This window comes from Anomaloglossus baeobatrachus, chromosome 6, assembly GCF_048569485.1.
Source record: "Anomaloglossus baeobatrachus isolate aAnoBae1 chromosome 6, aAnoBae1.hap1, whole genome shotgun sequence".
Classification (NCBI taxonomy): Eukaryota; Metazoa; Chordata; class Amphibia; order Anura; family Aromobatidae; genus Anomaloglossus; species Anomaloglossus baeobatrachus.
This window is the reverse complement of record NC_134358.1, coordinates 556,285,080-556,309,879: the sequence shown is the minus strand read 5'-3', so window position 1 is coordinate 556,309,879 and position 24,800 is coordinate 556,285,080. Positions and strand designations below refer to the sequence as shown.

The 24,800-nt window shown below is 49.8% G+C and overlaps 1 protein-coding gene across 1 annotated transcript in view; it reads right to left on the bottom strand.

Annotated features, from left to right (window-relative positions):
• The window catches only part of PHF14 (PHD finger protein 14), a 322,056-nt gene that overhangs the window by 272,096 nt on the left and 25,160 nt on the right, over positions 1-24,800 (bottom strand). Inside the window, exon 5 of the mRNA XM_075316872.1 lies at positions 17,756-17,915. Coding sequence (XP_075172987.1) covers positions 17,756-17,915 — 160 coding nt within the window. The remainder of the gene's footprint in view (positions 1-17,755; positions 17,916-24,800) is intronic.

The window sequence follows — 24,800 nt, the reverse complement described above, 5'->3', positions numbered from 1 at the left end:
GGAGACTATAACAGAATTCCGGTGATTTTGGCCTCCACAGATACAAACCGATTCCAGGATGCAGCTATAAATGATTTACACAATTTAGTAGATTTTCTTAGTTTTTCTTCTCTACTTTTTAGTTACGTTTTTTCTGTTTTACTTTTGATATCTTCTTTTTTAAATTACCATAATCATTCTTTTTTTCTTATTTTTTTTATATGGTTTTAGCTTTTTTTCTTTTTATTTCATTGCTTCTGAATTATTTTTAGATCTTAGTTTTTGCTTTTTATTCAATTGTCTTTTTGATTTTAACATTATATGATAGAGAATAAATGTATATAAATATATATACATATATACATACATATATATATACATATATATACACACACACACACACACACACACACACACACACACACATAATATATATATATAATATATATATATATATAGTATATATATATACATACACATACATACACACACATGCATACATACACATATATATATATATATATTTTGGGTGTGTAATTGTCTTCATTACTTTTTAGTTACCTTTTTTCTGTTTAACTTTTGTTACCGTAATCATTAGTCTTCCTATTTGTCTTTTCTTTGTATTTTTATATGGTTTTAGCTATTTTTGATAATTCTGTATGTAATATTTTTTCCTGTATTTACTTTTTTTTAATGATTTTGTATTTTGTTTTTTTTTACTTTGGGGTGGGGGGGGGGTGTTTGGGTGGTTTTTCGACAGGAGGAAAAGTGCAGCTAGCACCTCTAGATAAACCATTACAGAATAGTAAGCAAAGCCGGGATGTAGATACATTGTGTGCAGAATTATTAGGCAAGTTGTATTTTAGAGGATTTTTTTATTATTAATCAACAACTATGTTCTCAATCAGCCCAAAAGACTCATAAATATCACAGCTTAATATTTTTGGCAGTTGGAGGTTTTTTTTTTAGATTTGGCTTCTTAGGAGGATATCTGTTTGTGCAGGTAACTATTACTGTGCAGAATTATTAGGCAACTTAATAAAAACCAAATATATTCCCATCTCACTTGTTTATTGTCACCAGGTAAACCAATATAACTGCACAACATTTAGAAATAAACATTTCTGACATGCAAAATCAAAACCCAAAAAATGAGTGCCCAATATAGCCCCCTTTCTTTATGATGACCCTCAGCAGCCGACCATCCATAGATTCTGTCATTGCTTGATCTGTTTACGATCCACATTGTGTGCAGCAGCCACCACAGCCTCCAGACACTGCTCCCAGAGGTGCACTGTTTTCCCTCCCCGTAGATCTCACATGTTATGAGGGACCACAGGTTCTCTATGGGGTTCAGATCAGGTGAACAAGGGGGCCATGTCATTATTTTTTCCTCTTTTAGACCTTTACTGGCCAGCCACGCTGTGAGTAGTTGGATGCATGTGATGGAGCATTGTCCTGCATGAACATCATGTTTTTCTTGAACGATAGCGACTTCTTCCTGTACCACTGCTTGAAGAAGTTGTCTTCCAGAAACTGGCAGTAGGTCTGGGAGTTGAGCTTCACTCCATCCTCAACCCGAAAAGGCCCCACAAGTTGATCTTTGATGATCCCAGCCCATACCAGTGCCCACCTCCACCTTGCTGGAGTCGGAGTGGAGCTCTCTGCCCTTTACTGATCCAGCCTCTGGCCCATCCATCTGCCCATCAAGAGTCACTCTCATTTCATCAGTCCATAAAACCTGAGAAAAATCAGTCTTCAGATATTTCTTGCCCCCAGTCTTGAGGTTTTATCTTATGTTTCTTGGTCAGAGGTGGTGGTTTTCAGCCTTCCTTACCTTGGCCATGTCCCTGAGTATGGCACACCTTGTGCTTTTTGATACTCCACTAACGTTGCAGCTCTGAAATATGGCCAAACTGGTGGCAAATGGCATCTTGGCAGCTTCACGCTTGATTTTCCTCAATTCATGGGCAGTTATTTTGCGCCTTTTTTGCCCATCACGCTTCTTGCGACCCTGTTGGCTATTTGCCATGAAACGCTTGATTGCTCGGTGGTCACGCTTCAAAAGTTTGGCAATTTCAAGACTGCTGCATCCCTCTGCAAGACATCGCACAATATGGACTTTTCAGAGCCCGTCAAATCTCTCTTCTGACCCATTTTGCCAAAGGAAAGGAAGTTGCCTAATAATTAAGCACCCCTTATATAGGGTGTTGTGTCATTACACCGCACCCCTCCTCATTACAGAGAGGCACATCACCGGATTTACTTCATTGGTAGTTGGCTCTCAGCCTATACAGCTTGGAGTAGGACGACATGTATAACAAGTATCAGGTGATCAAAAAGGGGAATTTTGTTTACTTACCGTAAATTCCTTTTCTTCTAGCTCCTATTGGGAGACCCAGACAATTGGGTGTATAGCTTCTGCCTCTGGAGGCCACACAAAGTATTACACTTTTAAAAAAGTGTAACCCCTCCCCTCTGCCTATACACCCTCCCGTGGACCACGGGCTCCTCAGTTTGGTGCAAAAGCAGGAAGGAGAAAACTTATAAATGGTCTAGAGCAAATTCAATCCGAAGGATGTTCGGAGAACTGAAGACCATGAACCAAAAGAAAAAATCAACATCAACAACATGTGTACACAAAAGAACAACCAGCCCGAAGGGCACAGGGGCGGGTGCTGGGTCTCCCAATAGGACCTAGAAGAAAAGGAATTTACGGTAAGTAAACAAAATTCCCCTTTTCTTTGTCGCTCCATTGGGAGACCCAGACAATTGGGACGTCCAAGAGCAGTCCCTGGGTGGGTAAACCAATACCCTAATAGAAAGAGCCGGAAACGGCCCCCTCTTACAGGTGGGCAACCGCCGCCTGGAGGACTCGCCTACCTAGACTGGCGTCTGCCGAGGCATAGGTATGCACTTGATAGTGCTTCGTGAAAGTGTGCAGGCTAGACCACGTAGCCGCCTGACACACCTGCTGAGCCGTCGCCAGGTGCCGCAATGCCCAGGACGCACCTACGGCTCTGGTGGAATGGGCCTTCAACCCTGAAGGGGGCGGAAGCCCAGAAGTACGGTAGGCCTCGAGAATCGGCTCCTTGATCCACCTAGCCAAGGTGGACTTGGAGACCTGAGAGCCCTTACGCTGGCCAGCGACAAGGACAAAGAGCGCGTCTGAACGGCGCAGGGGCGCTGTGCGAGATACGTAGATCCGGAGTGCTCTCACTAGATCCAAAGAGTGCAAATCCTTCTCACACTGGTGAATTGGATTAGGGCAAAAGGAAGGCAAGGAGATATCCTGATTTACAGTTAGGTCCAGAAATATTTGGACAGTGACACAAGTTTTGTTATTTTAGCTGTTTACAAAAACATGTTCAGAAATACAATTATATATATAATATGGGCTGAAAGTGCACACTCCCAGCTGCAATATGAGAGTTTTCACATCCAAATCGGAGAAAGGGTTTAGGAATCATAGCTCTGTAATGCATAGCCTCCTCTTTTTCAAGGGACCAAAAGTAATTGGACAAGGGACTCTAAGGGCTGCAATTAACTCTGAAGGCGTCTCCCTCATTAACCTGTAATCAATGAAGTAGTTAAAAGGTCTGGGGTTGATTACAGGTGTGTGGTTTTGCATTTGGAAGCTGTTGCTGTGACCAGACAACATGCGGTCTAAGGAATTCTCAATTGAGGTGAAGCAGAACATCCTGAGGCTGAAAAAAAAGAAAAAATCCATCAGAGAGATAGCAGACATGCTTGGAGTAGCAAAATCAACAGTCGGGTACATTCTGAGAAAAAAGGAATTGACTGGTGAGCTTGGGAACTAAAAAAGGCCTGGGCGTCCACGGATGACAACAATGGTGGATGATCGCCGCATACTTTCTTTGGTGAAGAAGAACCCGTTCCCAACATCAACTGAAGTCCAGAACACTCTCAGTGAAGTAGGTGTATCTGTCTCTAAGTCAACAGAAAAAAGAGAAGACTCAATGAAAGTAAATACAAAGGGTTCACATCTAGATGCAAACCATTCATCAATTCCAAAAATAGACAGGCCAGAGTTAAATTTGCTGAAAACACCTCATGAAGCCAGCTCAGTTCTGGAAAAGTATTCTATGGACAGATGAGACAAAGATCAACCTGTACCAAAATGATGGGAAGAAAAAAGTATGGAGAAGAAAGGGAACGGCACATGATCCAAGGCACACCACATCCTCTGTAAAACATGGTGGAGGCAACGTGATGGCATGGGCATGCATGGCTTTCAATGGCACTGGGTGGCTTGTGTTTATTGATGACATAACAGCAGACAAGAGTAGCCGGATGAATTCTGAAGTGTACAGGGATATACTTTCAGCCCAGATTCAGCCAAATGCCGCAAAGTTGATCGGACGGCGCTTCATAGTACAGATGGACAATGACCCCAAGCATACAGCCAAAGCTACCCAGGAGTTCATGAGTGCAAAAAAGTGGAACATTCTGCAATGGCCAAGTCAATCACCAGATCTTAACCCAATTGAGCATGCATTTCACTTGCTCAAATCCAGACTTAAGACGGAAAGACCCACAAACAAGCAAGACCTGAAGGCTGCGGCTGTAAAGGCCTGGCAAAGCATTAAGAAGGAGGAAACCCAGCGTTTGGTGATGTCCATGGGTTCCAGACTTAAGGCAGTGATTGCCTCCAAAGGATTCGCAACAAAATATTGAAAATAAAAATATTTTGTTTGGGTTTGGTTTATTTGTCCAATTACTTTTGACCTCCTAAAATGTGGAGTGTTTGTAAAGAAATGTGTACAATTCCTACAATTTCTATCAGATATTTTTGTTCAAACCTTCAAATTAAACGTTACAATCTGCACTTGAATTCTGTTGTAGAGGTTTCATTTCAAATCCAATGTGGTGGCATGCAGAGCCCAACTCGCGAAAATTGTGTCACTGTCCAAATATTTCTGGACCTAACTGTAGATGAAAAGGGGATACCACCTTAGGAAGGAATTCCGGGACAGGACGCAGAACCACCTTATCCTGGTGGAAAACCAGGAAAGGAGATTTGCATGACAGCGCTGCAAGCTCAGACACTCTCCGAAGTGATGTGACTGCAACCAGGAAGGCCACCTTCTGAGAAAGACGGGAGAGAGAGACATCCCGCAACGGCTCAAAAGGCGGCTTTTGAAGAGCCGTCAGAACCCTGTTAAGATCCCAAGGTTCCAACGGACGTTTGTAAGGTGGGACCATGTGGCAAACCCCCTGCAGGAACGTGCGGACCTGCGGAAGTCTGGCTAGTCGCGTTTGAAAAAACACGGAGAGCGCCGACACTTGGCCCTTAAGAGAGCCGAGGGACAAACCCATATCCATTCCAAATTGTAGGAATGAAAGAAATGTGGGTAAGGCAAACGGCCATGGAGAAAAACCGTTATCAGAGCACCAGGATAAGAAGATTTGCCAAGTCCTGTGATAGATCTTGGCGGACGTTGGTTTCCTGGCTTGTCTCATGGTGGCAATTACATCCTGAGATAACCCTGAAGATGCTAGGAGCCAGGACTCAATGGCCACACAGTCAGGTTGAGGGCCACAGAATTCAGATGGAAAAACGGGCCTTGGGACAGTAAGTCTGGGCGGTCTGGAAGTGCCCACGGTTGACCCACCGTGAGATGCCACAGATCCGGATACCACGACCGCCTCGGCCAGTCTGGAGCGACGGGAATGGCGCGACGGCAGTCGGACCGGATTTTCGGTAATACCCTGGGCAGCATCGCCAGAGGGGGAAACACATATGGCAGTCGAAACTGCGACCAATCCTGGACCAAAGCGTCCGCGGCCAGAGCTCTGTGATCCTGAGACTGTGCCATGAAGGACGGGACCTTGTTGTTGTGTCGTGACGCCATGAGATCGACGTCCGGCGTTCCCCAGCGGCGGCAGATCTCTCGAAACACGTCTGGGTGAAGAGACCATTCCCCCGCGTCCATGCCCTGACGACTGAGAAAATCTGCTTCCCAGTTTTCTACGCCCGGGATGTGAACTGCAGAGATGGTGGAGTCTGTGTTTTCCACCCACTGTAGAATCCGCCGGACTTCCTGGAAGGCTTGACGACTGCGAGTGCCGCCTTGGTGGTTGATGTAGGCGATGGCAGTGGCGTTGTCCGACTGGATTCGGATCTGCCTGCCCTCCAGCCACCGATGGAAAGCCAATATGGCTAGATATACTGCCCTTATCTCCAGGATATTGATCTGAAGGGATGATTCTATTGGAGTCCAGGTTCCTTGAGCCCTGTGGTGGAGAAAGACCGCTCCCCAACCTGACAGGCTCGCGTCCGTGGTGACCACAGCCCAGGTTGGGGGTAGAAAGGATTTTCCCCGGGACAGAGATGTGGGGAGGAGCCACCACCGAAGTGATGTTTTGGTTGCGAGGGAAAGAGAGATGTTCTTGTCGAGGGAAGCCGAACTCTTGTCCCATTTGCGAAGAATGTCCCATTGGAGTGGCCGTAGATGGAATTGCGCTAACGGCACTGCCTCCATAGCTGCAACCATCTTCCCGAGGAAGTGCATGAGGCGCCTTAAGGAGTGTGACTGACCCCGAAGAAGGGACTGCACCCCCGCCTGCAGAGAAAGCTGTTTGTCCCGCGGTAGCATGACTAACGCTGGCTGGGTATGAAACTCCATCCCGAGGTAAGTCAGTGATTGGGTCGGTGTCAACTTGGATTTCGGGAAATTGATGATCCACCCGAACTGCTGGAGAGTCGCCAGAGTGACGGTAAGACTTTGTTGACACGCCACCCGAGAAGGGGCCCTGACTAGGAGATCGTCCAAGTAAGGGATCACCGAGTGGCCCTGAGAGTGCAGGACCGCCACGACGGATGCCATGACTTTGGTGAAAACCCGTGGGGCTGTCGCCAGGCCGAAAGGCAGTGCCACGAACTGGAGGTGTTCGTCCCCGATGGCGAAACGTAGGAAACGGTGTTCGGGTGCGATCGGCACATGGAGATAAGCATCTTTGATGTCGATCGATGCTAGGAAGTCTCCCTGTGACATCGAGGCGATGACCGAGCGGAGAGATTCCATCCGAAACCGTCTGATTCTCACATGTCTGTTGAGCAGCTTGAGGTCCAGAACGGGATGGAATGACCCGTCCTTTTTTGGCACCACGAACAAGTTGGAGTAAAATCCGCGACCACGTTCCTGAAGGGGAACGGGAATCACAACTCCTTCCATCTTCAGAGCGTCCACTGCCTGAAAAAGTGCGTCGGCCTGTGCAGGGGGTGGGGAGGTTCTGAAGAAACGAGCCGCAGGTCGAGAGCTGAACTCTATCCTGTAACCATGAGACAGAATGTCTCTCACCCAACGGTCTTGAACGTGTGGCCACCAGGCGTCGCCAAAGTGGGAGAGCCTGCCACCGACCGAGGATGTGGCTGGATGAGGACGAGAGTCATGAGGAGGCCGTTTTGGAGGCAGTGCCTCCCGCGGCCTTTTGGGGGTGTGACTTGGACCGCCACGCATAGGAGTTCCTCTGGCCTTTCTCCGGTCGGTTGGACAAAGAGGATTGGGTCTTGGCGGAGGGACGAAAGGACCGAAACCTCGATTGGATCTTCCTCTGCTGAGGTTTCTTAGGCTTGGACTGGGGTAAGGAGGAGTCCTTTCCCGAGGATTCCTTAATAATCTCATCCAACCGTTCGCCAAACAAACGGTCGCCAGAAAAAGGCAAACCAGTTAAGAACCTTTTGGAAGCAGAGTCCGCTTTCCATTCGCACAGCCACATGGCCCTGCGGACTGCCACGGAGTTAGCGGATGCCACGGCCGTACGGCTAGCGGAGTCCAGGACGGCGTTCATGGTGTACGACGAAAATGCTGATGCCTGAGAGGTCAAGGATGAAACATGCGGGGCAGAATTCCGCGTGACGGCATTAATCTCAGTCAGACATGCCGAGATTGCTTGGAGAGCCCACACGGCCGCAAAGGCCGGGGCGAAAGACGCGCCCGTAGCCTCATAAATAGACTTCACCAAGAGCTCTATCTGTCTGTCAGTGGCATCCTTCAGGGATGAGCCATCGGCAACAGACACAACGGACCTAGCGGCCAATCTAGAGACTGGAGGATCCACCTTGGGGGAGTGTGCCCAGCCCTTAACGACTTCAGGTGGAAAGGGATAACACGTGTCAGTGTGTCGTTTAGCAAAGCGCTTGTCCGGAACCGCTCTGGGCTTCTGGACAGCGTCCCTGAAGTTGGAGTGATCAAAAAACGTATTGCGAGTACGTTTGGGAAATCGAAATTGGTGTTTCTCCTGCCGAGAAGCCGGCTCCTCTGCAGGAGGAGGTGGGGGTGAGAGATCCAACACCTCATTGATGGACGAGATAAGATCATTTACTAAGGCGTCCCCTTCAGGGGCATCAAGGTTAAGGGTGAAGTCAGGGTCAGAGCCCTGAGCTCCCACGTCCGCCTCGTCTTCCTGAGAGTCCTCAAGCTGGGATCCAGAGCAGTGTGAGGAGGCCGGGGAAGAGTCCCGGCGAGGCCGCTTAGCCGGCCTGGGGCTGCGATCCGGGCAGGAGTCCTCCGCCTGGGACCTAGTGGCTATCCTGGGAGCGCGATGCGGCGCGGACCGAGAAGGGCCTGGAGGAGACAAACGAACAGGGGCCGGGGCCTGTGAAGGGCCCGGTCTGGACTGCAATGCCTCAAGCAGCTTAGATGACCATTTGTCCATAGACTGTGCAGTGGATTGAGAAAGCGACTGGGAGAGTGTCTCAGCGAAAGAGGCCAACGACGGTGTCTCTGTCCCTGCAGCCTGCTCAGGGGGAGCAGGGGGATCTACATGAGCCGAGGGGCCCACAAGTGCCCTAGGCTCCGGCTGAGCAAGCGTGGCAGGAGTCGAGCATTGATCACAGTGAGGGTAGGTGGATCCCGCAGGCAACATAGCCCTACAAGAGGTACAGGCCGCGAAAAAAGTCTGTGCCTTAGGGGCTTTGCTCCTTGTGGACGACATGCTGTAAGCAATCGGTGTCTCTCAGGAGAGTGACCACTGAGGGTATATGGGAAAAGGGTAAACAGGCTTTCCGAATATATATATATATATATATATATATATATATATATATATATATATATATATATATATATATATATATATATATATATATATATATATATATATAATATATATATATATCCCGGCACCCTAGGGGAACCAGCACCGGGTGACCGGTGTGGCTTACCAACCGCTAACGAGCGGTGTGTCCTCCAGATTCCCTGTCGTGGATCCCCCGGAGCTGTAGAGCTTTGCAGCTGAGTAGTACACATCGGCAGAATGCCAAAAATGGCCGCCGGAGCTCTCGGGGGGGGGGGGGGGGGCGTGGAACCGCGGGCGGCGACGGCAAAAAGCGGGAATCTGGAGGCCCCAAAGTGGTCAATGAGGGGGGGGGGGAGACATGCAAAGATGCTCCAGCCCTCAAAACCGACGTCATATCGGTAATCCCGCCCTTACCCCTGACAGGCAGGCCCGGGGGCGGGATTTTTCGCGACTAGGCTGCGGCAAAGCCGGGGACTAAATTTAAGATCGTGCCCGACAAGCAGGCATGGTGGGCGCGGAAGTCCGCCGAAAAAACAACGGACGGAACTACCGCTGGACTGCCGGGGAGAAGGTGCGACCCCCCCTCCCTGTACAGTCCCCACATGGGGACACAGAATACCTTAAAGTTGCAGGGCCCGGTCCCTGGGGGTGAAGAAGCTCCGGTCCGGCAGATTCCACCAGGGGCTGCGGATGGAGCACGGTCCCAGCACGTGGATGACCGTTTAGACTCCCACTTCTCCCAGAGCCGCATAAGGGATGGTGAAGGAGACGGCATGTGGCTCCAGCCTCTGTACCCGCCATGGGTACCTCAACCTTAACAACACCGCCGACATAGTGGGGTGAGAAGGGAGCATGCCGGGGACCCCATAGGGGTCCTCTTTTCTTCCATCCGTCATAACTATGTATGAGAATGTATGTATGTATGTATGAATGTATGTATGTCCACACAAAGCATAAAACTGAGGAGCCCGTGGTCCACGGGAGGGTGTATAGGCAGAGGGGAGGGGTTACACTTTTTTAAAAGTGTAATACTTTGTGTGGCCTCCAGAGGCAGAAGCTATACACCCAATTGTCTGGGTCTCCCAATGGAGCGACAAAGAAACACTCATTTGCCTAATAATTCTGCACACAGTGTATAAATAGAACATATTTTAGTAACTTTTTGTTTGTATATTCATATTGGGGGTTTTTTCATTAGTTCATTTTTAATTTTTTACCTTTTTCAAAAAATTGGCAATAGCAGTTTCTTAAAAGAAGCCAAAGTAGTAAAAACAAAAACAAAAAAAATAAAATAAAAATCTGAAGTTACAGTCTTGTAATTTGAGCGCAGATGCGCTATCGGCTGTTTGCTGCACAGCCTTCCTCGCTTGTTTTGGTGGCACATGGTCCAAAATCTTGTAATTAAGACAAATTGGGTAATCAGAGAAGAATAATCCTCCCTTTTAGTTTCTCATCTATTTCACTTACAGCTATGATGACAGATGTTGAATTAGACAGTGAGCGAGGATCAGAAAAGTAACCGGCCCAACGTTAAAAAAAAAAAAAAAAAAAAAAAAAAATATATATATATATAATTGCCTTATTCTGTCTGTCTGTCTGTCTGTCATGCTCCAAAATTGTGTCCTTACGGTGACACAAAGCTGATTGGCCGCTGGGCTCGCCATGGCCCCGCCCCCCCACACGGATTGGCCGCTTGCCCAGGCTGCGCCCCCACACGGATTGGCCAGCCGCTCGCCCAGGCTCCGCCCCCCCCCACAGATTGGCCTCTCGCCCCGGCACCCTGCAGGCATTGGCAATTCGGCCACGCCCCGCCCCCCTCACGCAATGCACGCTAGCTCTGGCCCCGCCCCCTCCCTCCCCCCGCGCATTTCCCGAACTGACACGGCTGTCACGGAGGTGAGTACTGTACTCCCCCCCCCCCCCCCCCTTGCATTCCCCGAACTGACACGGCTGTCACGGAGGTGAGTACTGTACTCCCCCCCCCCCCCCCCCCCCCCCCCCGGCCCCCTCTCGCATGGGAGTGGTGGGGATACGTTGGTAACCATGCTCGCATGGTTACAAGCGCATCAAGGTCCTGCTGCGGCGGAAGATCCACACGCACACACATAACAGCACACACACAAACATACACACACATCAGATCACACTCACTCTCACACACACCTCACACACACCTCACACTCACAGCATCCGGCGATATCGCTTGCTTCTCGGCCTCGATACTGTGCTGTTGTGACCTTCCAGGACCTGACGGAGGATCACATGGCCAGAGGCATGTGGTATCTCCGGATGTTGTGAGTGTGAGCGCGTATGTGCGATATCGTCAGTGTCTGTGTGTGTGAGTGGATGCGATCGGGTGTGTGTGAGTGGATGCGATCGGGTGTGTGTGAGTGGATGCGATCGGGTGTGTGTGAGTGGATGCGATCGGGTGTGTGTGAGTGGATGCGATCGGGTGTGTGTGAGTGGATGCGATCGGGTGTGTGTGAGTGGATGCGATCGGGTGTGTGTGAGTGGATGCGATCGGGTGTGTGTGAGTGGATGCGATCGGGTGTGTGTGAGTGGATGCGATCGGGTGTGTGAGTGTCGGCAGAGGAGCACGGCGTGCTGGAGGAGGCTGGGAGCAGAGAGGCTGATCATGGGGAAGGCTGGGAGGGGGAGGCTGATGCTGGGGGAGACTGGGAGGGGAAGGCTGATGCTGAAGGAGGCTGGGAGGGGGAGGCTGGGAGGAAGGAGGCTGGGAGGAGAGAGGCTGATCCTGGGGAAGGCTGGGAAGGGGAGGCTGATGCTGAGGGAGGCTGGAAGGAGAGAGGCTGATGCTGGGGGAGGCTGAAAGGAGAGAGGCTGAGGCTGGGAGGAGAGAGGCTGATGCTGGGGAAGGCTGATGCTGAGGGAGGCTGGGAGGGGAAAGCTGATGCTGGGGAAGGCTAGGAGGACGGAGGCTGGGAGGAGAGAGGCTGATCCTGGGGAAGGCTGGGAGAGGGAGGCTGATGCTGGGGGAGGCTGGAAGGAGAGAGGCTGATGCTGGGGGAGGCTGGAAGGAGAGAGGCTGATGCTGGGGGAGGCTGATGCTGGGGAAGGCTGGGAGGAGAGAGGCTGATGCTGGGGACAGAGAGGAGAGGCTGATGTTGGGAGGAGAGAGGCTGATGCTGGAATGAGAGAGGCTGATGCTGGGAGGAGAGAGGCTGATGCTGGGGGAGGCTGGGAGGGGGAGGCTGATGCTGGGGGAGGCTGGGACGAGGGAGGCTGATGCTGGTGGAGGCTGATGCTTGGGGAGGCTGATGCTGGGGGAGGCTGGAAGGAGAGAGGCTGATGCTGGTGGAGGCTGATGCTTGGGGAGGCTGATGCTGGGGGAGACTGGGAGGGGAAGGCTGATGCTGAGGGAGGCTGGGAGGGGGAGGCTGGGAGGAAGGAGGCTGGGAGGAGAGAGGCTGATCCTGGGGAAGGCTGGGAACGGGAGGCTGATGCTGAGGGAGGCTGGAAGGAGAGAGGCTGATGCTGGGGGAGGCTGGAAGGAGAGAGGCTGATGCTTGGGGAGGCTGATGCTGGGGGAGACTGGGAGCGGAAGGCTGATGCTGAGGGAGGCTGGGAGGGGGAGGCTGGGAGGAAGGAGGCTGGGAGGAAGGAGGCTGGGAGGAAGGAGGCTGATCCTGGGGAAGGCTGGGAAGGGGAGGCTGATGCTGAGGGAGACTGGAAGGAGAGAGGCTGATGCTGGGGGAGGCTGGAAGGAGAGAGGCTGAGGCTGGGAGGAGAGAGGCTGATGCTGGGGAAGGCTGATGCTGAGGGAGGCTGGGAGGGGAAAGCTGATGCTGGGGAAGGCTGGGAGGACGGAGGCTGGGAGGAGAGAGGCTGATCATGGGGAAGGCTGGGAGAGGGAGGCTGATGCTGGAGGAGGCTGGAAGGAGAGAGGCTGATGCTGGCGGAGGCTGATGCTGGGGGAGGCTGGAAGAAGAGAGGCTGATGCTGGTGGAGGCTGATGCTTGGGGAGGCTGGGAGAGGGAGGCTGATGCTGAGGGAGGCTGGGAGGAGGGAGGCTGGGAGAGGTAGGCTGAGAGAAGAGAGGCTGATGCTGGGGGAGGCTGATGCTGGGGGAGGCTGATGCTGGGGGAGGGTGGGAGGAGGGAGGCTGGGAGGAGAGAGGCTGATGCTGGGGAAGGCTGGGAGGAGAGAGGCTGATGCTGGGGACAGAGAGGAGAGGCTGATGCTGGGAGGAGAGAGGCTGATGCTAGGATGAGAGAGGCTGATGCTGGGAGGAGAGAGGCTGATGCTGGGAGGAGAGAGGCTGATGCTGGGAGGAGAGAGGCTGATGCTGGGGGCAGAGAGGCTGATGCTGGTGCAGCATGGGGGATGGAGCACGATGGGGGGGTGCGCAGCATCGGGGATGGAGCATGATGGGGGAGTGCGCAGCATGGCGGATGGAGCACGTTTGGGAGTGCGCAGCATGGCGGATGGAGCACGTTTGGGAGTGCGCAGCATGGGAGATGGAGCACGATGGGGGGTGCGCAGCATAGGGGATGGAGCACGATGGGGAGTGCGCTGCATGGGGGATGGAGCACGATGGGGAGTGCGCTGCATGGGGGATGGAGCACCTCCCCCCAACACACACACACACACACACACACACACACAGACACACGCGCGCGCACTGCACAACACACCACACACCACACACACACACACACTGGGAACCACAAACAACTGCCCTACACAGACAACGCTGCACACACACAACACCCAACACACAAACACCGCGGCACACACAAATATACGCACATACCGCACAACACACACATTGCACAAAACATACCTCCCCCCAAAACACACCACACACACACAAACCGCGCAACACACACACAACGCTACAGACACACAGCGCTCCACAAACAACGCAACACACACAACACACATACAACACCGCTCTCACCCCCCGTCACACCCAGACAACACCCAGAACATGTACAGCCCCTACACAAACACTTGGTAACTACACACAACAACATCTATATATATAACAAAAATCATACATGAACTACACAATACGTAAATTCTAGAATACCCGATGCGTAGAATCGGGCCACCTTCTAGTATATATATATATAATCTCCCTATCTATATCTATACACATACATACATGTACATACACATTATATACACATATATATATATATGTGTATAACGATTATATTTTGAACCACTACTTATGCCAATATCCCAATACTTCGCTCACTCACTTAGCACTGCTAAACAGGAACCCTTTACTCGAACCCCATTCACAAAATACGACGTACATTTACGTCACATGTTGCTTCCCTGCCTTTGATGCTGGCTCGCAAGCCAAGCCCTCATCTTGCCCGACAGATGATGGCAAATTTAATCAGCCATCATGTGCCTCTAACAGGCCCTCGGCGGGCAAACTGGTAAATGCCGCTGCCAATCTCTGACAGCGGCATTTAACACGCACAGGTGGAGGCGCATCATTCCCTGTGCCCATCTGTGCAACTGTGACGTTTTCCTGAGGCGCCGATGGGTTGCCGTCAGACAGCCGAGGGTCTGCTGGAGACCCCATTACCTGTCATCATAATATTCCTTAGATATCCAAAGTAGAAGAAATCGGGTCTTGTGCCGCGCTAAATCACGGTATAAAATATTAATATAAATTCCTTTATTGTTTATACAGGTCTACGCGTTTCAGAGATATGTCCATCTCCTTCATCAGGACATTAAAGGAACAATCATTTGTTCCTTAAGGCTATGTTCGCACGTTGCGTTTTTTTCCGCGTTTCTGCAGCGTTTTTAGCAGCAGCGTTTTTGCGCTAAAACGCATGCGTTTTTGATTTCCAGCAAAGTCTATGGGAAAAGCAGAAATCCTGTCTGCACTTTGCTTTTTTTTTCTGCAGCGTTTAATTTGCATATTTGTGGTCAAAAACCATGCTGAAAAAGAAGCAGCATGTCAGTTGTTTTTGCCATTTCTGCAGCGTTTCCTTAACATTGGAGTCAATGAGAAATGGCAAAACGCAACCAAAATCAACTTTCCTGCATTTTTCATGCTTTTTACCTGCTTTCCATTGCGTTTTTGGCTTCAAAAACGCATGCTTTTCTGGCATAAAATTAAAGGGTTATAATGTTCCTTTACACACAAACAAAAACCGAAAATTTAAATGATAAAAAATATTAAACTTGACCTATTTTTCTGTTAAAATGTGCATAACCACTATTATTTCATTAAAATTGATAATGTTCCATATATTTTTATTAAAAGTTAATTTTATCCTTCTCTTTTTTCATTCTTTTTGACTATTCCAACTTTATTTCTCAGTGTCTTGATCTACAAAACGCATCTGCAGAAACGCAGATGAAAACGCAGGTAAAAAGCGCTGAAAACGCACTAAAAACGCGGTAAATACGCATGCGTTTTTAGCGCTAAAAATGACCAAAAGCCATTTGGTCAAAAACCAAGGGAAGGAAAACGTGCAGAATAAACTGCAGGTACTCCGACGCAACGTGCGCACATAGCCTTAATGTCCTGATGAAGGAGATGGACATATCTCTGAAATGCGTAGACCTGTATAAACAATCATAGACATTATATTAATATTAGATTCCGTGATTTAGGGTGGCAAAAGACCCGATTTCTTCTACTTTGGATATCTTCATTCATCGTTCATTTGCATACATGATGCCACCGCCCTCATGTAGAGCAGTTCTCCTGAGTTCTCGCGCATGCCCAGTGGCACTAGTGTGAGGCTGAGCATTGAGCATATTGCGAGCGCTGGTGTGGTTATTGTGCAGGCACGAGATTATGGGCGGCGCTGTGAATGTCATCCCCAGCGTCATCCAAGTACACGCCCATAATCTCGTGCCTGCATTGTGCACGTTGCGAGCGCTGGTGAGGTTATTGCGCAGGCGCAAGATTACGAGCGGCGCTGTGAGTGTCATCACCAGCGTCATCCAAGTACCCGCCCATAATCTCGCGCCTGCGCAATAATCTCACCAGCGCTCGCAATGTGCACAAAGCAGGCGCGAGATTATGGGTGGCGCTGTGAATGTCATCACAAGCATCATCCAAGTATCCGCCCATAATCTCGCGCCTGCTTTGTGCACATTGCGAGCGCTGGTGAGGTTATTGCGCAGATGCGAGATTATGGGCGGGTACTTGGATGACGCTGGTGATGACATTCCCAGCGCCACCTATAATCTCGCGCCTGCGCAATAACCTCACCAGCGCTTGCAATGTGCACAATGCAGGCGAGAGATTATGGGCGGATACTTGGATGACGCTTGTGATGACATTCACAGCGCCAACCATAATCTCGCGCCTGCGCAATAACCTCACCAGCGCTCGCAATGTGCTCAATGCTCAGCCCCACGCTAGTGCCACTGGGCATGCACGAGAACTCAGGAAAACTGCGTTACATGACGGCGGTGGCATCATGTATGCAAATGAACGATGGGGGACGGCGAGGAGCGGCAGGAGGGGGGATAACGGACAAAAACAGCCCGCCCCCGTGGCCATAAACCATCATTACCATAGCAAAAGGTAAGATTTTATAAAGTCTTTATTTAGGTCTGAAAGGGGGGCCAGTACCAAGATGAACCTTTCTAGAAGCAGCCCAGGAGCTGCAGAGGGGATTCTTTTAATTTAATTGCGAAAATTTTGGTGACAGGTTCCCTTTCTTCTGAATATCATGATACTCCTGTGAAAGCCAAGATTTAGCTGGCATTTATAGGACAAATAAAGATTTTGTGTACTAACCGTAAAATCTTTTTATCAGAGCCTTCATTGGGGGACACAGGAGACTGAATCTCGTCATATCCACACATGTGGGGATACCGTCTAAGACGCGACTGATTCTGGGTAAAAACATTTGCACTGGAGATTCACTCGGCCTTCTCCTCATGGCTATCCCTACCTACTGGCTATTTTGTTCTATTTTCTTTTCTAAACACACACAGTCTCTATATATATAAATTAATTAATTTAAAAAAATTTAAAAATCTCAGATTTTTAATTTTTTTAAAATATTTTAAATTTTATATATATACACATTATATATATATATATATATATATATATATATATATATATATATATATATATATATATATTAAACAAAATTTAAATAAATTAAAAATCTGAAAGAAATATTTTTTTCAAACCAACCCCTCTCTTGTTCAATGAATATTCCATGTTCCAACTCAATTAAAAAAAAATACACATTTGGTATCGCAGCGTTTCTAAAAGTCTGATCTATCAAAATTTAAAATAACTTAATCCGAACGATAAACAGCATAATGAGCAAAAAATTATATAAATAAATAAATAAATAAATAAATAAATGCCAGAATTACAGGGGAGAGTTGGCTGCCACAACATTGCAATAAAATGCGGAAAGGCAATCCAAACATTGCATCTACCCCATAGGTGCAAAAAAGAAGAAAGATCCCAAAAAATGAAAACTTTAAATTTCCAAATGTTTTTTCACTACTTAAAACTATGCATGTTTGGTATCTATGTAATGGAGCTGTTCTGGAGAATCCTATCACCGGGTCAATTTTACTGTATAGCAAACACAGAAAATTAAAATTAAGATTCCGGACTGCCTAAGACTCCATTGAGTGATGCAGCCAAAGTGGAGTCACTCATCATATTGTGTCCGGTTACTAAATAACTATTAAGCAGCCAATATGGGAACCTGAGGAATTTCAGGATCTTGGCAGGAGACGCGCATCTCACCTTCCAGCATCGGTCTCTTTAAATATACCATCCTGGTTCGGGCAGAGCTCGCAGCTGGGGGACACCCCGCACTTACAGGCATCACAAAACCAGGGCTCGGTAGAGTTTTCAGAGGCCGAGCTCATAATGGAATCACTCTCCCCATCAACGCCATAACAGCCTGAAGAGAAAAGCAATATTTACACGTGTGACCCAACAGTGAGTGCAGCTCTGGAGTATAATACAAGATGTGACCCAGGATCAGTAATGTAATGTATGTACACAGTGCCTGCACCAGCAGAATAGTGAGTGCAGCTCTGGAGGATAATACAGGAGGTAACTCAGGATCAGTAATGTAATGTATGTACACAGTGCCTGCACCAGCAGAATAGTGAGTGCAGCTCTGGAGTATAATACAGGAGGTAACTCAGGATCAGTACAGGATCAGTAATGTAATGTATGTATACAGTGACTGCACCAGCAGAATAGTGAGTGCAGCTCTGGAGGATAATACAGGAGGTAACTCAGGATCAGTACAGGATCAGTAATGTAATGTATGTACACAGTGACTGCACCAGCAGAATAGTGAGTACAGCTCTGGAGTATAATACAGGAGGTAACTCAGGATCAGTAATGTAATGTATGTACACAGTGACTGCACCAGCAGAATAGTGAGTACAGCTCTGGAGTATAATACAGGAGGTAACTCAGGATCAGTAATGTAATGTATGTACACAGTGACTGCACCAGCAGAATAGTGAGTACAGCTCTGGAGTATAATACAGGAGGTAACTCCGGATCAGTAATGTAATGTATGTACACCGTGACTACACCAGCAGAATAGTGAGTACAGCTCTGGAGTATAATACAGGAGGTAACTCCGGATCAGTAATGTAATGTATGTACACAGTGACTGCACCAGCAGAATAGTGAGTACAGCTCTGGAGTATAATACAGGAGGTAACTCCGGATCAGTAATGTAATGTATGTACACAGTGACTGCACCAGCAGAATAGTGAGTACAGCTCTGGAGTATAATACAGGAGGTAACTCAGGATCAGTAATGTAATGTATGTACACAGTGACTGCACCAGCAGAATAGTGAGTGCAGCTCTGGAGTATAATACAGGAGGTAACTCAGGATCAGTAATGTAATGTATGTACACAGTGACTGCACCAGCAGAATAGTGAGTGCAGCTCTGGAATATAATACAGGAGGTAACTCAGGATCAGTACAGGGTCAGTAATGTAATGTATGTACACAGTGACTGCACCAACAGAATAGTGAGTGCAGCTCTGGAGTATAATGCAGGATGAATAATGTAAGTATACAGTCAGTGCTTTATATGGATAAGTTCTATATGTAAACCAAAAAAGAGAGAGTTAACCCTTTAGAATTCAGTTGGGTGACATGAACAGTACGGTGCGGTCAGTGCGGTCAGACAGTTAACACTTTCACACTTGCAGTTAAAAAAAAAATGAAAATGTCAATGTTAAAGATTCAGTAAAATTAATTTATATTATTTTTTTTTTTACTAAATGAGAACAGTTTTTCCCGAAATGAAAACATTTGCTCGGAGGCCGAAAAGCATTTATTTTCCTCTCAAGCACAAAACACGAATAAAAAGGAAAAGTAATTGGGAAATATTAACATTTAATAAAAGAAATGAAACATGAATGCATAAATTGAGCGATTTGATATTAATTTGTCCGGAGCACAAACGCCCTGTGTTCGTCTGCGCTCTGAAATTATATGTTGTGACTTTCCCCTTGTAATTGCTTTTTGGAACACAAAATGGGCGCAGAATTATCTGTCAATTCAAGTGGCTTCCGGAGAGACTATAGATGGATAGGTTACCGGGAGAGGCAGAAAGAACGGATGCATTTAAAGGAGAATGATGTTTAATAGAGGTCTTGACCGAGAGCAGGACCTCCGAGAGCACGGACCCCCGAAAGGCAACCAAGAAACCCCCCCCCCCCAAAGGTAACCTAGAAAGAGGGCCCCGCAAGAGCAATCCCGAGAGTGGACATTCCAAAGACAATCCCAACAGCAGGTCGCCCGAAAGCAATCCCCCCAGAAGGCAATCCTGCGAGCAGGCCTGTCAAAAGCTATTCTGAAAGTGAGCCATTCCCCCAAGAAAGCAACCCTCAAAATGGGCAGCTCAAAAATCAATCCCCAAAGGAAGCCCCCCCCAAAAGGCAACTGCGAGAGCGGGCCACCCAAAAGCAATCCCGAAAGCATCCGAGAGACCGCCCCCCCCCCTCCCCCAAAGGCAATCCAGAAAGCGGGCCCCTCAAAAGCAATCCCGAGAGTGGGCCCCCCAAAGACAATCCCAACAGCAGGTCACCCGAAAGCAATCCCCCCAGAAGGCAATCCTGAGAGCAGGCCGGTCAAAAGCTATTCTGAAAGTGAGCCACCCCCCAAGAAAGCAACCCTCAAAATGGGCAGCTCAAAAATCAATCCCCAAAGGAAGCCCCCCCGCCCCCCCCAAAAGGCAACTGCGAGAGCGGGCCACCCAAAAGCAATCCCGAAAGCATCCGAGAGACCGCCCCCCCCCCTCCCCCAAAGGCAATCCAGAAAGCGGGCCCCGCAAAAGCAATCCCGAGAGTGGGCCCCCCAAAGACAATCCCGACAGCAGGTCACCCGAAAGCAATCCCGAAAGCGAACCGTCTGAAAGTAAACCTCCAGAAGGCAATCCCGAAAGCAGGCTGCTCAACAGCAATTCGGAAAGCAACCCCACTCGAAGGCAATCTTGAAAGGAAGCCCCCTCGAAGACAGTCCCAAAAGCGAGCCACCCGAAAGCAATCCCGAAAGCGAGCCACCCAAAAGTAAGCCCCCCCAAAAGGCAATCCTGAGAGCAGGCAGCTTGAAAGCAATTGCGAAAGTTAGCCCCCCCCCCTCAGCAACCTTGAGAGCAAGCTGCCCAAAAGCGATCCTGAAAGTGAACTCCCCTTAGGCAATCCAATCCAGAGAGTGGGCTCCCAGAAGGCAACCCCGAGAGTGGTCCCCCGGAAGGCAACCCCGAGAGTGGTCCCCCGGAAGGCAACCCCGAGAGTGGTCCCCCAGAAGGCAACCCCGAGAGTGGTCCCCCAGAAGGCAACCCCGAGAGTGGTCCCCCAGAAGGCAACCCCGAGAGTGGTCCCCCAGAAGGCAACCCCGAGAGTGGTCCCCCAGAAGGCAACCCCGAGAGTGGTCCCCCAGAAGGCAACCCCGAGAGTGGTCCCCCAGAAGGCAACCCCGAGAGTGGTCCCCCAGAAGGCAACCCCGAGAGTGGTCCCCCAGAAGGCAACCCCGAGAGTGGTCCCCCAGAAGGCAACCCCGAGAGTGGTCCCCCAGAAGGCAACCCCGAGAGTGGTCCCCCAGAAGGCAACCCCGAGAGTGGTCCCCCAGAAGGCAACCCCGAGAGTGGTCCCCCAGAAGGCAACCCCGAGAGTGGTCCCCCAGAAGGCAACCCCGAGAGTGGTCCCCCAGAAGGCAACCCCGAGAGTGGTCCCCCAGAAGGCAACCCCGAGAGTGGTCCCCCAGAAGGCAACCCCGAGAGTGGTCCCCCAGAAGGCAACCCCGAGAGTGGTCCCCCAGAAGGCAACCCCGAGAGTGGTCCCCCAGAAGGCAACCCCGAGAGTGGTCCCCCAGAAGGCAACCCCGAGAGTGGTCCCCCAGAAGGCAACCCCGAGAGTGGTCCCCCAGAAGGCAACCCCGAGAGTGGTCCCCCAGAAGGCAACCCCGAGAGTGGTCCCCCAGAAGGCAACCCCGAGAGTGGTTCCCCAGAAGGCAACCCCGAGAGTGGTCCCCCAGAAGGCAAATCCGAGAGTGGTTCCCCAGAAGGCAACCCCGAGAGTGGTCCCCCAGAAGGCAACCCCGAGAGCAGGCCCCCACTGTAGTCAACCACAAAAGCAGGCCCTATGAAGGCTAACCCAAAAGCGTGCCCCATTTTAGTCAATTAGTCTGGATTATTGGATAAAAGAAATTTTGCAGTATCTTCTGGATACGGGGGTCACTGCAGACTGTAGCTTTCTTGATGAGATGAGATTTCCAGTTCAGTCTGAAAGTTCTGAGAGTGCTGAATAATTTGACGTGTTGGGGCACAGAACTCGAAAGGACGGGGGATACTCGAGAGACGTTTTGGAGGCTTTTGAGTGAGGAACGTACAAGTCTGGAGGAGAGAAGGAGATATGGGGGAAACTGGAAACAACGTGAGGGAAGATATAGGGAGATTACTTTGGAGATATAAAGAGGAAACAGAGGATGTACAACTTTGTAGGTCAGCATTAGAAGACTGACCTGGATAAGTTGGGGAATTGGGAACCAATGAAGAGATGAGCAGAGGGGAGAAGCGGAGGAGTAGAGAGCAGAGAGGTGGATTAGTTGGGCAGCAGAGATAAGGACGGTCTGGAGAGGTGCGAGAGTGTTAGCAGGGAGGCCACAGAGGAGGATGTTGCAGTAGTTGAGGTGGGAGATGAGGAGGGCAGCACTAACATTTTAGTAGATTCTGGGTTGTGGAAAGGACGGATTCTGGAAATATTTTTGAGTTGGAGATGGCAGGAGGTGGTAACAGCTTGGATGTGCAGTATGAAGAACAAGCCAGAGTCGAGGGTTACTCCGAGACAGTGGACATTTAGTTCAGGGGAAAGATAATTGTGGCATTTATTGTGATAGATCAGGTAGGGGAGGTAAGTGAGAGGGAAGAAAGATGAGGAGTTCAGTTTTGTCCACATTGAGCTTAAGAAAGCGAAAGGAGAAGAAGGAGGATATGGCCGATAGACACTCTGGGATTCTGGACAGCAGGGCAGTGACGTCTGGGCCAAAGAGGTATTTGTGAGGGTCCTCAGCATATAGGTGGTACTGGAAGCCATGGGACTTTATGAACCAAAAAGGTATAAATGGAGAAGAGTAGGGTTCCCAGGACAGAGACCTTAGGGACACCGACAGATAGGGGAGAGATGAGGAGGTAGCGTGGGAGTGTAAAGGCTGCTTTACACCAGACAATCTATCGTGCAATAGATCGTCGGGGTCACGGTTTTTGTGACGCACATCCGGCATCGCTGGCGATGCCGGCCTGTGTGACACCTCCTAGCGACACAGTATCGCTCACAAATCGTGAGTCGGGTACTGCTCGCTAGGTTCCATAATATCGTTTAATTTAGTTGACCATCGTTTCCGTGGTAGCACACGCCGCTCCGTGTGACACCACGGGAACGATGAGCAGCTCACCTGCCTCCCGCGGCCGCCGCCGGCTCTATGTGGAAGGAAGGAGGTGGGCGGGATCTTTACGTCCCGCTCATCTCCGCCCCTCTGCTTCTATTGGCCGGCGGCCGTGTGACGTCGCTGTGACGCCGAACGTCCCTCCCACTCCAGGAAGTGGACGTTCGCCGCCCACAGCGAGGTCGCACGAGAGGTAAGTATGTGTGACGGGGGTTACTAACTTTGTGCGACACGGGCAGCGATTTGCCGGTGACGCAAAAAGGACGGGGGCGGGTACGATCGATTGTGAAATCGCACAATCGGTCGTACCGTGTAAAGCAGCCTTAAGAGGCTAAAAGTGCGGTCAGTGTGGAGATCCAGAAGAGGGCAAGATCTGTGATACCGAGGGAAGAAGGGTCTGTTGTAAGAGGGAAGAAGAGGAGAGGTCTCGAAGGAACAGTACAGAGAATTGTCCGAAGGCAACCCAGGAAGTGTGCCCCCCCAAAGGCAACCCCGAGGGCGTGCCCCCCCAAAAGGCAACCCCGAGGGCTGGCCCCCCGAAGGCAAATCCAGAGAGCGGACTCCCCCGAAGGCAAATCCAGACAGCGGACTCCCCCCCCCCCCCCCGAAGGCAATCCCTGGAGCGGACCCCCCCCCCCGAAGGCAATCCCTGGAGCGGGCCCCCCCCCCCCCGAAGGCAATCCCTGGAGCGGGCCCCCCCCCCCCGAAGGCAATCCCTGGAGCGGGCCTCCCCCCCTGAAGGCAATCCCTGGAGCGGGCCTCCCCCCCTGAAGGCAATCCCTGGAGCGGGCCCCACAAAGGCAAACCCGGGAGTGCGTCCCACAAAGGCAATCCTTGGAGCAGGCCCCACAAAGGCAATCCTTGGAGCAGGTTCCCTGAAGGCAATCGTGTATTGTCTGTTAGCTTTGGCAGTAAGTCATTAGTAATTTTGGTCAGGGCAGTGTCGGTGGACTGGTAGGGACGGAAGCCAGATTGTAGGTTGTCGAAGAGTGAGTTGGATGAGAAGTGCGAGTATAGTTCAGCATGGACGTGCTGCTCAAGAAGTTTGGAGGCGAACACGAGCAGCGATATAAGACAATAGCTGGACGTAGAGGTGAGTCGAAGGATGGCTTCTTCAGGATAGGTGTGATTGTGGCATGTTTGAAAGCAGAAGGGAAGGTACCGGAAGCTAACGATAGGGTGAAAAGATGGGTTAGGGTTGGAATAAGTGTCATAGTGAGTTTGGGGAGGAGATGGGATGGGGTCAAGTGCACAGGTGGTGAGGTGCGATTTGGAGAGTAGGTGAGTAAGCTCTTCTTCACTGATGGTGGGGAGGAAGGTTACAGGGGAGGGCAATGGTTTGTTATATGGAGGGGTTGTGGTGATTAAAGAGAAAAGATTTGCCTTGTTTGGTCCGTCTTATCTGTAAAATGTGCAGCAAAGAGTTCAGCAGAGATGAGGGGGGGTCGGAGGGAGTTAAAAGTGTTGAATATCTGTTTGGGGCAGTGTGATAAGGAAGATATGAGGTTTACAAAGTCGTAATCATTAGCAGAGGTGAGGGCTGACCGGAATGTGAAAGTTGTGTGTTTGAAAGTGGTGAAGTCTTCCTGGGAGTGCGTTTTTTTCCAGTGCCGCTCAGCAACCCTGGACACTTATCAAAACTTTTTAGTGAGGTTTGTGTGCCAGGGTTGCCAGATCTGTACAGACGTATTATTCATTGTAATCCTGCCTCTGAGGATAGTAAACCTGCTGAAAACTCAACATGAAAGAACATGAAAGAACATGAAAATGGCAAGATTACTGATTTTGTAATTTTTTTATATATATAAAAATCATGATATAAAGACAAAACATTGTCAAAAAAAAAAATCATGCATCGCAAAA